General features: G+C 30.8%; 1 protein-coding gene across 1 annotated transcript; it reads left to right on the forward strand.

The window, feature by feature from the left end:
- The first annotated feature begins 6626 nt into the window (after nucleotides 1-6626).
- LOC137821967 (potassium transporter 5-like) lies at nucleotides 6627-10941 on the forward strand. The gene is made up of 9 exons (XM_068626792.1): nucleotides 6627-6889; nucleotides 6974-7196; nucleotides 7462-7710; nucleotides 7797-7838; nucleotides 8702-8962; nucleotides 9046-9098; nucleotides 9209-9323; nucleotides 9434-9688; nucleotides 9783-10941. Exons 1-9 carry the CDS (start codon nucleotides 6692-6694, stop codon nucleotides 10817-10819), a joined length of 2433 nt encoding a protein of 810 aa, XP_068482893.1. The 5' UTR covers nucleotides 6627-6691; the 3' UTR covers nucleotides 10820-10941.
- The last annotated feature ends 3699 nt before the right edge of the window (nucleotides 10942-14640 follow it).

Below are 14640 nucleotides of genomic sequence, written 5' to 3' on the forward strand. Positions count from 1 at the left end.
AATTGTTCTCTTTCCATATTAATTAAATTAAGGATATTTTGAAAAAGGACATTAAAAATAATAACTGAAAAGGAACAGATACGGAATATTTTAATAAGATGAAAAGTCCTTTTGAAGATATCTTGAAACATAAATTAATTCTTCCTTTTGTTTCCAACGTTCTACATTTTTCCATATTTTTAATATTTATGCCACATTTGTTTTCATGATTTATTTAAAAATGATAAGAAACGAAAAGTTAAGAACGGAAGAGAGAAGAGAATAGAAGATTTTTACAAATTGATAAACATATTAATTTTTTAAAAGTTATTGTTTTAAATTATTATATTTTATTTTTAGTGTTTATGATATCATAAGTACCTAACACTTTATACGAGCATTTTTACTATCATTTCATTACCAGTTTTAAAATGATTAATCTCCATAAAAAAGTGTTATTTTTTAAAGAAATAATTATATGAATTTATTAAGAAATTGGCATTTGAGTTAGAGAAAGAAAAAAGGAAATATTTAGAAAAATAAAAGATCCTAGGAAAGTGTGTGTGGATAGTAGAAAAGGCCGTGAATTTAGAAGTATGGGAAGGTTGTGGTGTGTTGTGTTGTGACATAACTGAGAAGAAAAAGTGTTGTTATTCTGCTACACGTGCTCACAGAATTCACTATTCACTGTGATGACTAATGAGATCTGCTACACGTGGCCCATGCATCTTCCAACAGTTACACGTGGCCCATGCATCTTCCAACAGTTACAGTGGGAAGATTCAAACCTCACTCTGTTTTAAGATTAGGTTGGTGAATGCATAGGGAACAGGGATTCACCTAACCATTTCCCACTTCCTTTCCAACAAAAATATTAACCAATTTTATTAAAATATCTAATTCATTATCTTTAATAACATTATTTCAATTTGCTTATCTCCATTTATGCATTTCTCCTCAAACAAAAAAAAAACTATATCTAAAAACATATTTAATTTAAATAAAATACATATTATGATGATGTAACGAAACTCAAACCTTAATTAAAATTGAGATATTTTATAAAAGTACGGTTAAATGAAGTAAAATTAGTTCAATATTAATTATGTTAAGAACAAAGTGTGATATTTTCCTAACGAAAATGATAATATTTTATATTACAATAAAACTTATTTTGAGAATAGGGAAAGACGGTAAGTAAAAAAAGAAATAGGCGGAAAAATATATTGTGGTCCCATTTTCTTTTAAATATTTCCGCATATATAAAATAAATGCCAGGGGAATGCTTCATAGGCAAGTAACAATACTTTTGAAATTTTAATGCCACTTCACTTCCTTTAAGATATTTTATATTCAAAACATTAATATGAATAATTAGGTCTATCTTAAAATAATTTATTTGAACATATTTTCTAAAATTAATAAATTATGTATAATTTTAGCAAAGTAATTTATACAAGTTATTTCTAGTGGTCTAGTAAAAAATTGAATACTTTCTGACTTTACGAAGCCAAACTATCCACCACATCTAGCAGCATGCGCATCCAACTATTTTAATTATAATTATAATTATAATTATAATAAAAAGGTCATTGTCTCATTTATTTTCTCCTACATACTTAATACTTTATAGTTAATAATTATAATTATAATAAAAAGGTCAAATGATAACCTGTTAGTAAAAAACAATTTTGAAAATGTCAGAATTGGAACCCGTTTCTACTGCTGCATTTTAATCAAACACGCAATTGTTGCAATAATCCAATATTTTTATTATACCTTTATTTCTTCATCATTTATTATTTTTATATTATATTTTTATTTATTTCACTCTTTGTTTGCAATAATAAAAAATTGAAAGAATTAATAAAAGAAGGAGTTTCTTGGTTTCATATAAGAATGGGTAATGGAAGAAGAAGCTAAAGAAACTACGACTTCCACTTTTTTACATTAAACTTAAAAGAACAGTTTGCATATGAAAGAAAATTATTAGTTAATCCATGTATCTGTATAAAAAATATATGCTTTATTTTTTATTAAATACTAAAATTATATTTTTGTTGATTTTATTTTATTTTCTTTAATGTTTTTTTAAAATAAAACGTATATTTAAATTTTGTTTGTAACGAAGGAAAAGTATGGAATAGGACAGAAGTAAATGTGTCTCCGTCTGTGATAAGAAAAAGCAAAAAGCAGGGCAAAAACGGCAATGAGATTTAGTCAAATATTCATCCTCGATTTTGGAGAGAAAAATAATATAAAAAATTAAGTGTAATTATAAAAATATCGCTATTTATATATAATATACTTTTTATACAACTGTTATTGTTTTTTTCTTTATCTACGTACTTTCTTAAAACAGAGAAAGCTTTATTATACAACTTAATTAAATAATTTTGGAGGAAAAGGTTTAGAATTTTAAACCACTATTATTTGTTAGTACGAAAAACTTTTGATGTCGCTATACAAAACAAGTAGTTGGCGTGATTTTCGTCAAATTCCTTTTTTTTTTATCTCTTGACTTTTCACTAGTTTAATGAAAAATATAATAAATGTTTTTTTCTTAGACTTGTGTATAGTTTTCTCTCATTCATATTATATAAAAATTATTTCATAAAGTATTTTCAAAGTATAGAAATAAATTTAGAATATTAATAGACTTTATAATAATTTAGAATACTATAATATTTCCATTCTTCTGAATTTTTTACAAAATGGTTAGGTTTTAGATGAGAAACCCAAACTTATATATAATAGTTTTATTTGCTAATGCACTCTTAGGTGGCAGAGTTGTCTCAGTAGTCTTTTTATACAGCTTTCTACTTCTCTTAAATATTATTCAAGTGAATTTTATTTATTCTTTCTTGATATAAAAAAACATTAATGTCTCATTTAGTGGAAAGTGCACGTTTGCTATTATTTGATTTTAAAAACATTATCTACTTATCTCTAAAGTCATCTGATTCATAATTAATTGAAGTGATTTGGATTATTAGAAGTTTGTTTATTCATAATATTATGTTTCCTTAAGTTCTGAATTATTCATAAATTAGATTTTTGGTTGATAATTGATAATTGTATTTATGAGTTTAATATATACAAAACTACATGACCCTTCACTCCTAAATTCTTTAATAATATAAAATTTTTACTTCTAATAGACTAACATATTATTTCACAGAAATCAAACTAATAAAATATTTCGAACTTCAAAACAAAAAGTATAACACGTTTGTCCGTTATTAAATAGAAAGTTTTGTTTTATAAATTTTATTTTATTTTGGCATTCGATGGGCCACTTTTGTGACAACATGATAACCATAAATGAATTATTGAATTATTTATCATTGAATACGTTAATTCCATAGTTTTAAGGTTGTACTGATAATTTATCAAATTTAAGTCATTCTATGATGTAGACATATTGAAAATGAATTAAAAAAGACACATTGTTCTCCAATGGTGACGCAGCAAAATACAAGTAAAGCAAGCAATAATTGAATGAATAAATGTTAAACCTGGGGAATAAATAATTGATAATTGCAAATAAAAGTAAACTAGGAAGTGTTTTTTAAACCTAATGAGAACAACATTAAAAAGATTTAGATTTTCCTCTTAAATATTGAGAGGAAAGTAATAGAAAAATAAGTACTAAGAATGATAACGTTGTACTTTTTTCTTCAATTTTATAATATTTTATAATTATAATATTTCATAACTTTATCTTTATTGGAGATTTTTATTTATATATAAATATTTCATCTTTAGTCACTACTATTTTATTTAATTTTTTAAAGTGATTTATATAACATTTATAGTTACATCACATAAAGACATTATATCAATACAATAGAATATATATTTAAATATATATACATAAAGATCATTATAAAGTATTACAAAAATATATTTCTCACTATTAGAAATTTAATATATATATATATATATATATATATATATATATATATATATATATATCAAAACAAATATTCAAAAGAAAGAAAAAAAAATCTTTTAGATTAATTTGGAGTTCCACATCTTGGACATAATTTGTTTTCGTGTAAGACACAATCATCAAAGATTTTAAAACATCACAAAATATAAAGTATGGTAAGCTAGCATTTTTAAAGCTTTCAATAAAACTTTAAATTTGAAAGAATTGCCAAAAACTCGATGACTCTTACCATGTCAAAAGTAATAATTTGTTCCTAAGGACGCATATCGAATGCACAAAGAACATTTGAATTATCAAGTATAAGAATCACTGAATAGAAAAGAATAATTAAAAGTTGGTTGGATGTTTGTTGTGTATGAGATTGCAAGAATGTAAATAAAGCAAATTAAAGAGTTGTTTGATTCAATTGGGAAAATTGGGATTGGGGTTCATCCTTCTCACTCTTTTGTATTTTAAAAAACATAATAATATTCTATCGTTGATTGATATTGATGGTTACATAAAATTCATTTATATTGATTTCTCGCATATAAAATTATTAAGATAGTCTCCTAAATATCAATTTCTTGCATATTTATAAAAACTCATTGTCGCTACGAGTAGATGTTGATAACAATTAATATTTCAAATATGTTAAGCATTATCATGTAGGCCAGATGCTTATAATATAAGTACTTTTCAGTCAAATCTAATTATCAAAATCATGATAAAACAAGCGCTAAGAATAAAATGACAATACCAATAATCAATCAAGAACATAATATTATGTTTAAATATCACCTCAATACATAAGAGTTTAAATAGATTACTTTCAATCCTAAAGGGTAAAATTAGTCCCTCATGTTGGGCATTTCAAGCATGAAAAATAAGAAAAGAAGATTTTGGATGGTTGCCTCCTCTAGGGTTTTCCATCACCTTTTATTCTCTAAAAAATATGTTCAGGGTTATGTCTCACACCTCACAATTAACCTAGTTGGGTTTAGGTTAAGTGACTTCTCGTTTGGACGAGTTTGGGGTCACTTGGGCGAGTTAGATGAGAAAAGCCCAACTTCTCTGGAGTGATCTCGCTTGGGCGAGATTGGGCTCACTTGGGTTTGTTCCTCTAGATTGATCTACTTTAGGCGAGTTTTTTTTTTAGCGTTCCAGCCTTTCCTTTAGCCCTTTCATCTCCATTTTCGCCTAGAGTCATGAAATTAACACAAATTCGGGTATAAATAGTTCTTATTCGTATTATAATCACAAAATATGTAAAATGGTTTAAATTTATAAATTAAAAGTTAAATTATAATTATTTTATCAATAAATATCCATAAGTGTGTCTTTTAATATAAAATATTACTGAAATAGGACATTTATAACAAACATATCAATCATTATAAATCCTCCATTCTCAGGTTCCACATCACTAATGTAGAAATCAACTGACACCAACACATAGGCATTCAAATATACTTCCAAAAGGCTAGTATATTAAAATTAGACTCAGAGACCTACACTTGTCATATATCATGTTCTTACCACTACATAGTCTCTCATTCAAAAAAATTTATTGTCATATGACACGGATAAATCCATATGATATGCTTTTATTAGTACTTTCAAAGCTTAGATTGAGTTATGTGAATCTCCTTCTACTCTCAACATTTGACACTCTTTATCTATATGATTTCAATATATTAGTAGAGTTAGGATAATCTCTTTCACATAGTCTCACAAATCAATACACTATCTTAAGAATCTCAATACAATATTTAGTCTAACGAAGAATGAAACTACAAATTTAGAGAGAAGACAAGAAAAAAAAAATTCTAGAGAAATAATGATTATATTAAAATAAAACCTAATTTTTACATTTATACACACTTTTCATTTTAATAATAAAATATTAAGATTTGAATTTAATTATACCACTTCTATCTCAAAATTATTTTCTGCGTCCTTACCATTTATATTTACGTTGACTTTAAACAAAATAATACAAAAACAAAAAATTAAGATAAAATTAAATATGATAAAAAATATATTACACATAAAAATATATTAGTGTAAATAATTTTATGATATTTAATATATCTATCTATATATATATTAAAATAATCAATATTGTTTTTTATTCTTATTCGAAAAAAATCTCGATTTCTTTTATTTGAAATTTAAATAAATTAATTGAATACTAATTTAATATACCGAGTTTGATTTTGTTTTGTTTTAAAATAATATTAATAAAATGAATTGAATTTATATGAAGTGTAAAATTATATTAAAAATTTAAATATTTTTTTAAATTCTACAATTTCATTAAATTTTATGGAAAAAATAAATTTAAATATTATTTTCAATTTATAATTATTTATTTCATAATTAATTATCTTTGATTTTAATTTATACTTAATTTTACTAAAATTAATTTAAAATATTTTTTTTAAAATATATTATTATTGAATTAATTTAACTTTTTAGTTATATTAATTAAATTCATTATAAATTTTTGAGTCAATTTCTTTAAATTCAAAGCAGCATATTTTTTGAATTATTTTTGTCCAGCTTCATTGCCTTTAGATGCTTTCCATAATTTAATAGAAAGTCAACTGAAGTGCTGGTAAGGGAGGCGCAGTTTAAAGATTAAAAAAAAGTACAATTATTGATCATAAAATAAGAGAATAAGAAGTTATGAAGATCTGACTTGTGTGCCTATAAAAACTAAAGCAAAGGAACACAACTTGAATATCCAAGAGAAGGTGGAGTGTGAGTGTGAAGATGTCTGGAGCAGAAGCAGAAGGAAAGAAGATGACGGAGGAGGAGGCGGTGGCGGTGGCGGAGAGCGGCGGAACAGCAGATGCAGAGAGGAACCCGAAGCTGAAAGAGCGAAAGGTGTCATGGGCAAAACTGAGGCGAGTAGATTCTCTGAATTTAGAGGCTGGAAGAGTTTCTATGGTCGCACACAATCCTTACAAGGTATATACATTATTATACGAGTTCATAGTTAGTTTATGAATGAATTATATATTATATTATATTATATTGGTTGGGTTTGAACAGATGGGTTGGAGGACAACGCTTAGCTTAGCATTTCAAAGCATAGGGGTTGTGTATGGTGATATTGGTACATCACCCCTTTACGTCTATTCCAGCACCTTCAACAATGGAATCAAACATGAAGATGATATTCTCGGTGTCTTGTCCCTCATCATCTACACCATCTTCCTCATACCTTTGCTCAAATACGTCTTCATCGTACTCTGGGCCAACGATAATGGCAACGGTAAATATCTCTCAACCGCCTCACTTTCTTCCTCTTCAAAACAAAAACCAGATCTATTTGCTTTGGTTTTCGTGTCAAATTTGTCCGTTTGTAAATACGAAAGAGTTAACTCTTTGTTTTTTCTTCACAGACTTATTCTCCTTTCTTTCTCATGTTACTAGTTTTTTAAATAACAAATTTGAGTCATCTTCATCAAATTCAATAATGTTATTTGAAAAATAGTCTTGAAGATGATGATGATGAAGATCCTGATTAACAATGACAGGTGGAGCTTTTGCACTGTATTCGTTGATATGCAGACATATAAAGATGAGTATGATTCCAAATGAACAACCAGAGGACAGGGAGCTTTCTAACTACAAACTGGAAACTCCGTCCAGTGAGGTAAAACGGGCACACAAATTGAAGCAGAAGCTTGAAGGCAGTCTTGTTTCACGAGTTGTGATTCTGTTTCTTGCCATAATGGGAACTTCCATGGTCATAGGAGATGGGATTCTTACTCCATCAATCTCAGGTTCCTCCATTTCTTATATCAAATATTTCACAAATTAATGTCACAACACACCTCTCATATTATTATATTGCTTCATATATGTGCAGTACTTTCAGCAGTAAGTGGGATCAGTAAATCGTTAGGTCAAAGTAAGTCATCAATGCCTTAACATTTTTCCCTTTCATCTCAATATTATTAATATTCTTAATGTGATTAATATAATATTATTAATATTATAATAATATAAATAAAAAATATGAATATGAATAATATTTTATTTTTGGATACAAAATTGTGAATAATAATCCATATGTGATGTTGAATTTATTTACGAATATAAATTAATGGATAAAATTTATGTGTAATGTTGAATTTAATTACAGATAGAAATTCGTGAGTAATAATTCATAGGTAATGTTGAATTTATTATGAATTCATATCTGTGGATAACAATCTATAGGTAGGTAATGTTGAATTTATTTATAGAGTATGATCTGTGAATAATTTTTTTTTCTATTCTATTATTAGTGTTATTAATATTATTAATATGATTAATGTTATGAATATTGTTAATATTATTAATAATTTTAATATTATGATAACAATATAAATAAAAAAATGTATATTAATAATAATTTATTTTCGGATACAGAATTGTGGATAATAATCCATATGTAATATTGAATTTATTCAAGGATCTAGATAGGTAAAATTAATGGGGGAGGTGTTGTTTGTTTTTGTGTGATTTTGTATGAGTTGGATCACACATAAAGTGATTCTTATTTATTTATTTATTATTACTGATAAAAAAGATAAAAAAGCGTAAAAACGAATTCATATTTGTGGGTAACAATCTATAGATAATGTTGAATTTAGTTACAGAGTATGATCGATAGATAATTTTCTTTTTCTAGTGTTCCTTCCCTTGTTTGCTAAATTTGTGGATGTAAAATTTCTAGACTAGGTAGCATTATTTCTACATATATCTAATATTCTATTTCTGTTTTTTTAGATGCTGTTGTGGGAATCACAGTAGCAATTTTGGTAATCTTATTTTCTGCTCAACGATTCGGTACTGATAAAGTGGGATTCGCATTCGCTCCAATCATTTTGGTGTGGTTTTTTTTCATCAGTGGAATTGGGCTTTACAATTTATTCAAATATGATATCAAAGTATTACGTGCCTTTTATCCCAAATATATATTTGATTATTTCAAACGGAATGGCAAAGATGGATGGTTATCGCTTGGTGGAGTCTTTCTCTGCATAACAGGTGATTAACATCTCTTCTTAATCTTTCTTCATTAAATTATATCAACCTTTTATTCCAACTAACTAAGATACATGTAATTTTAGGATCTGAAGCCATGTTTGCTGACTTGGGTCACTTTAATGTAAGATCCATTCAAGTAAGTAAATATATTAATTCTTGTGCTCAATTTCTTCACAGAAATTATTTCCAGCTACAATTGATTGAATAGTTGCACTTAAATTGATGATGCAATATAATGTGTTGCAGATTAGCTTTTCTTGCATTACATGTCCATCAATAGTGGTTGCATACATTGGGCAAGCAGCATATCTGCGAAAGTTCCCTCAGAATGTGGCTAATACTTTTTATGACTGTATTCCAGGTAAATTGCTTACTTTTAAAAGTCCATTTTTTTAGTATGATATTGTTAATAAACGCAGTTAATCAATTAAATTTTCTTCTGAGTGAATTACAATTGTGAATAACATGCAGATCCTTTGTATTGGCCAACATTTGTTGTGGCTGTTGCTGCTGCCATTATAGCTAGCCAAGCAATGATTTCAGGAGCATTCTCCATTATATCCCAAGCCCTAAGTCTAGGTTGTTTCCCAAGAGTTAGGGTGGTGCACACTTCCGTCAAACATCAGGGTCAGGTGTATATTCCTGAGGTCAACTACATGTTCATGATCGCATGTATTTTGGTCTGTGCTGCCTTCAAGACCACAGAGAAGATTAGTCATGCATATGGTAAGTATTCCTGCTTGTTCTTCTTATGTATGTTATGTTAGAAGGGATGACAAAGAAGTAATACTTACATGCATGTTTGTTTGAATATGTGCAGGGATTGCAGTGATTGGTGATATGATGATCACAACAACTCTAGTTTCACTGATAATGCTTGTTTTATGGAAAAAGAGTCTATGGCGAGTGGCTTTATTCTTCTTCGGATTTGGTTTCATTGAGATAGTTTATTTCTCATCTCAACTAACCAAATTCACAGGAGGAGGGTATCTTCCAATTGTACTAGCTCTGTTCTTGACGTCGGTGATGGGAATCTGGCATTATGTGCACAAAGAAAGATACATGTTTGAATTGAAAAACAAGATATCAAGTGCATATTTGAATGAAGTGGCGAACAATCCAGATGTAAGGCGAGTGCCAGGAATCGGACTAATGTATTCTGAGTTGGTGCAAGGCATTCCTCCCATATTCTCACACCTCATAGGTAGCATTCCATCTATCCACTCAATTGTTGTGTTTGTGTCCATTAAGGCTATTCCGGTGAGCAATGTTGCATTGGAGGAAAGGTTCTTGTTTCGACAAGTGGAGCCAAGAGAATACAGAGTGTTTCGGTGTGTTGTGAGGCATGGTTACAATGATGTGCTTGAAGATCCTGTAGAGTTTGAGTCGCAATTGATACAAAATCTGAAGGCATACGTTCAGGAAGAGAACTACTCTACGGTGGAGGCAGAGGTAAGTGAAAGTGCAAATGAACAAGCAACAATGGTTGAGAGTAGTGATAAGAGGGAAACACATCATTCCTCCAACAGAATAATCCCAAATCAATCAGCATCGGCCTCATCCAACTCCATTCGGTCATTGGGAGGGAGTGCCGCCAAGTCATCTGCTAACTTGCTTGCCCCACCCATCCATGGAGCTGAAGAGGAACTCAAATTCATAGACAGAGCATTGGAGAAAGGCATAGTGTATATGCTAGCAGAAGCAGAGGTTGTAGCTCACCCAAACTCCTCCATCTTCAATAAGATCATTGTGAATTATGCATACAGTTTCTTCCGAAAGAACTTCAGACAAGGTCAGAATTCCATGGCAATCCCACGCAAGAGACTTCTCAAGGTTGGAATGACGTACGAAATATGACACACCATTCCTGTCACTCCCTAAACACAATATATATCCACTTCGGTTTAGTTTTGTATTTTACCAAATCAAGTTCCCTCTTAACTACTCATTATAAAAAAATAAAAAAAAACTTTACTCAACCACTTTTTTAACTCTTCCAAATTTCTAACATCTTACAAATCTCAACACTCCAAGATCACTAAATATAAGACAACACGCACATGCACGCGCACACACACCCAATAATTTTTTTAATGTATATAAAATCTTAAATATTTGGACAACTCTTTTACATAATTGGTGATGTTCCATATTCTTATGTGCATAAAGAAAGATGCATGTTTGAACTGAAAAATAAGATATTGAGTGCATATTTGAAGGAAGTGGCGAATAACCAGAACGTAAGGCGAGTGCTATGAATCAAACTTATGTATTATGAGCTGGTGCAAGGAATTCCTCCCATATTCTCACACCTCATAGGTAGCATTCCGTCTATCTACTCAATTGTTGTCTTTGTGTCCATTAAGGCTATTCTAGTGAGCAGTGTTGAATCAGAGGATAGGTTTTTGTTTCGACAAGTGGAGCCAAGAGTGTACAAAGTGTTTCAGTGTGTTGTAAGGCATGGTTACAATGACGTGCTTGAAGATCCTGCAGAGTTTGAGTCGCAATTGATAAAAAATCTGAAGGCATACGTTCAGGAAGAGAACTACTTTACGGTGGAGGTGAGTGAAAGTGCAACTGAACAAACAGTAGTGGTTGAGAGTAGTGATAGGAGGGAAACACATAATTTCTCAAACACAATAATCACAAATCAATCAGCATCAACCTCATCCAACTCCATTTAAAAAATCTCAACACTCCAAGATCACTAAATATAAGACAACACACGCACGCACGCACACGCACATACAATGATTTTTTTTAAATATATAAAATCTTCAATATTTGGACAACTCATTTACATATTTGGCGATGTTCCATATCCTTATGTGCACAAAGAAAGATTCATGTTTGAACTGAAAAACAAGATATCAGGTGCATATTTGAATGAAGTGGCGAACAACCCAGACGTAAGGCGAGTGCTAGGAATCAAACTTATGTATTATGAGCTGGTGCAAGGAATTCCTCCCATATTCTCACACCTCATAGGTAGCATTCCGTCTATCTACTCAACTGTTATCTTTGTGTCCATTAAGGCTATTCTAGTGAGCAGTGTTCAATCAGAGGATAGGTTTTTGTTTCGACAAGTGGAGCCAAGAGTGTACAAAGTGTTTCAGTGTGTTGTAAGGCATGGTTACAATGACGTGCTTGAAGATCCTGTAGAGTTTGAGTCGCAATTGATAAAAAATCTGAAGGCATACGTTCAGAAAGAGAACTACTTTACGGTGGAGGTGAGTGAAAGTGCAACTGAACAAACAGTAGTGGTTGAGAGTAGTGATAAGAGGGAAACACATAATTCCTCAAACACAATAATCACAAATCAATCAGCATCAACCTCATCCAACTCCATTTAAAAAATCTCAACACTCCAAGATCACTAAATATAAGACACCACACGCACGCACGCACACGCACAAACAATGATTTTTTTTAAATATATAAAATCTTGAATATTTGGACAACTCATTTACATATTTGGCGATGTTCCATATCCTTATGTGCACAAAGAAAGATTCATGTTTGAACTGAAAAACAAGATATCAGGTGCATATTTGAATGAAGTGGCGAACAACCCAGACGTAAGGCGAGTGCTAGGAATCAAACTTATGTATTATGAGCTGGTGCAAGGAATTCCTCCCATATTCTCACACCTCATAGGTAGCATTCCGTCTATCTACTCAATTGTTGTCTTTGTGTCTATTAAGGCTATTGTAGTGAGCAGTGTTGAATCAGAGAATAGGTTTTTGTTTCGACAAGTGGAGCCAAGAGTGTACAAAGTGTTTCAGTGTGTTGTAAGGCATGGTTACAATGACGTGCTTGAAGATCCTGCAGAGTTTGAGTCGCAATTGATAAAAAATCTGAAGGCATACGTTCAGGAAGAGAACTACTTTACGGTGGAGGTGAGTGAAAGTGCAACTGAACAAACAGTAGTGGTTGAGAGTAGTGATAGGAGGGAAACACATAATTTCTCAAACACAATAATCACAAATCAATCAGCATCAACCTCATCCAACTCCATTTAAAAAATATCAACACTCCAAGATCACTAAATATAAGACACCACACGCACGCACGCACACGCACAAACAATGATTTTTTTTAAATATATAAAATCTTGAATATTTGGACAACTCATTTACATATTTGGCGATGTTCCATATCCTTATGTGCACAAAGAAAGATTCATGTTTGAACTGAAAAACAAGATATCAGGTGCATATTTGAATGAAGTGGCGAACAACCAGACGTAAGGCGAGTGCTAGGAATCAAACTTATGTATTATGAGCTGGTGCAAGGAATTCCTCCCATATTCTCACACCTCATAGGTAGCATTCCGTCTATCTACTCAATTGTTGTCTTTGTGTCTATTAAGGCTATTGTAGTGAGCAGTGTTGAATCAGAGGATAGGTTTTTGTTTCGACAAGTGGAGCCAAGAGTGTACAAAGTGTTTCAGTGTGTTGTAAGGCATGGTTACAATGACGTGCTTGAAGATCCTGCAGAGTTTGAGTCGCAATTGATAAAAAATCTGAAGGCATACGTTCAGGAAGAGAACTACTTTACGGTGGAGGTGAGTGAAAGTGCAACTGAACAAACAGTAGTGGTTGAGAGTAGTGATAAGAGGGAAACACATAATTTCTCAAACACAATAATCACAAATCAATCAGCATCAACCTCATCCAACTCCATTTAAAAAATATCAACACTCCAAGATCACTAAATATAAGACTACACACGCACGCACGCACACGCACGCACACGCACATACAATGATTTTTTTTAAATATATAAAATCTTCAATATTTGGACAACTCATTTACATATTTGGCGATGTTCCATATCCTTATGTGCACAAAGAAAGATTCATGTTTGAACTGAAAAACAAGATATCAGGTGCATATTTGAATGAAGTGGCGAACAACCCAGACGTAAGGCGAGTGCTAGGAATCAAACTTATGTATTATGAGCTGGTGCAAGGAATTCCTCCCATATTCTCACACCTCATAGGTAGCATTCCGTCTATCTACTCAATTGTTGTCTTTGTGTCCATTAAGGCTATTCTAGTGAGCAGTGTTGAATCAGAGGATAGGTTTTTGTTTCGACAAGTGGAGCCAAGAGTGTACAAAGTGTTTCAGTGTGTTGTAAGGCATGGTTACAATGACGTGCATGAAGATCCTGTAGAGTTTGAGTCGCAATTGATAAAAAATCTGAAGGCATACGTTCAGGAAGAGAACTACTTTACGGTGGAGGTGAGTGAAAGTGCAACTGAACAAACAGTAATGGTTGAGAGTAGTGATAAGAGGGAAACACATAATTCCTCAAACACAATAATCACAAATCAATCAGCATCAACCTCATCCAACTCCATTTAAAAAATCTCAACACTCCAAGATCACTAAATATAAGACAACACACGCACGCACGCACACGCACATATAATGATTTTTTTTAAATATATAAAATCTTGAATATTTGGACAACTCATTTACATATTTGGCGATGTTCCATATCCTTATGTGCACAAAGAAATATTCATGTTTGAACTGAAAAACAAGATATCAGGTGCATATTTGAATGAAGTGGCGAACAACCCAGACGTAAGGCGAGTGCTAGGAATCATCCTTATGTATTATGAGCTGGTGCAAGGCATTCCTCTCATATTCTCACACCTCATAGGTAAC

This window comes from Phaseolus vulgaris, chromosome 9, assembly GCF_000499845.2.
Source record: "Phaseolus vulgaris cultivar G19833 chromosome 9, P. vulgaris v2.0, whole genome shotgun sequence".
Taxonomy (NCBI): Eukaryota; Viridiplantae; Streptophyta; class Magnoliopsida; order Fabales; family Fabaceae; genus Phaseolus; species Phaseolus vulgaris.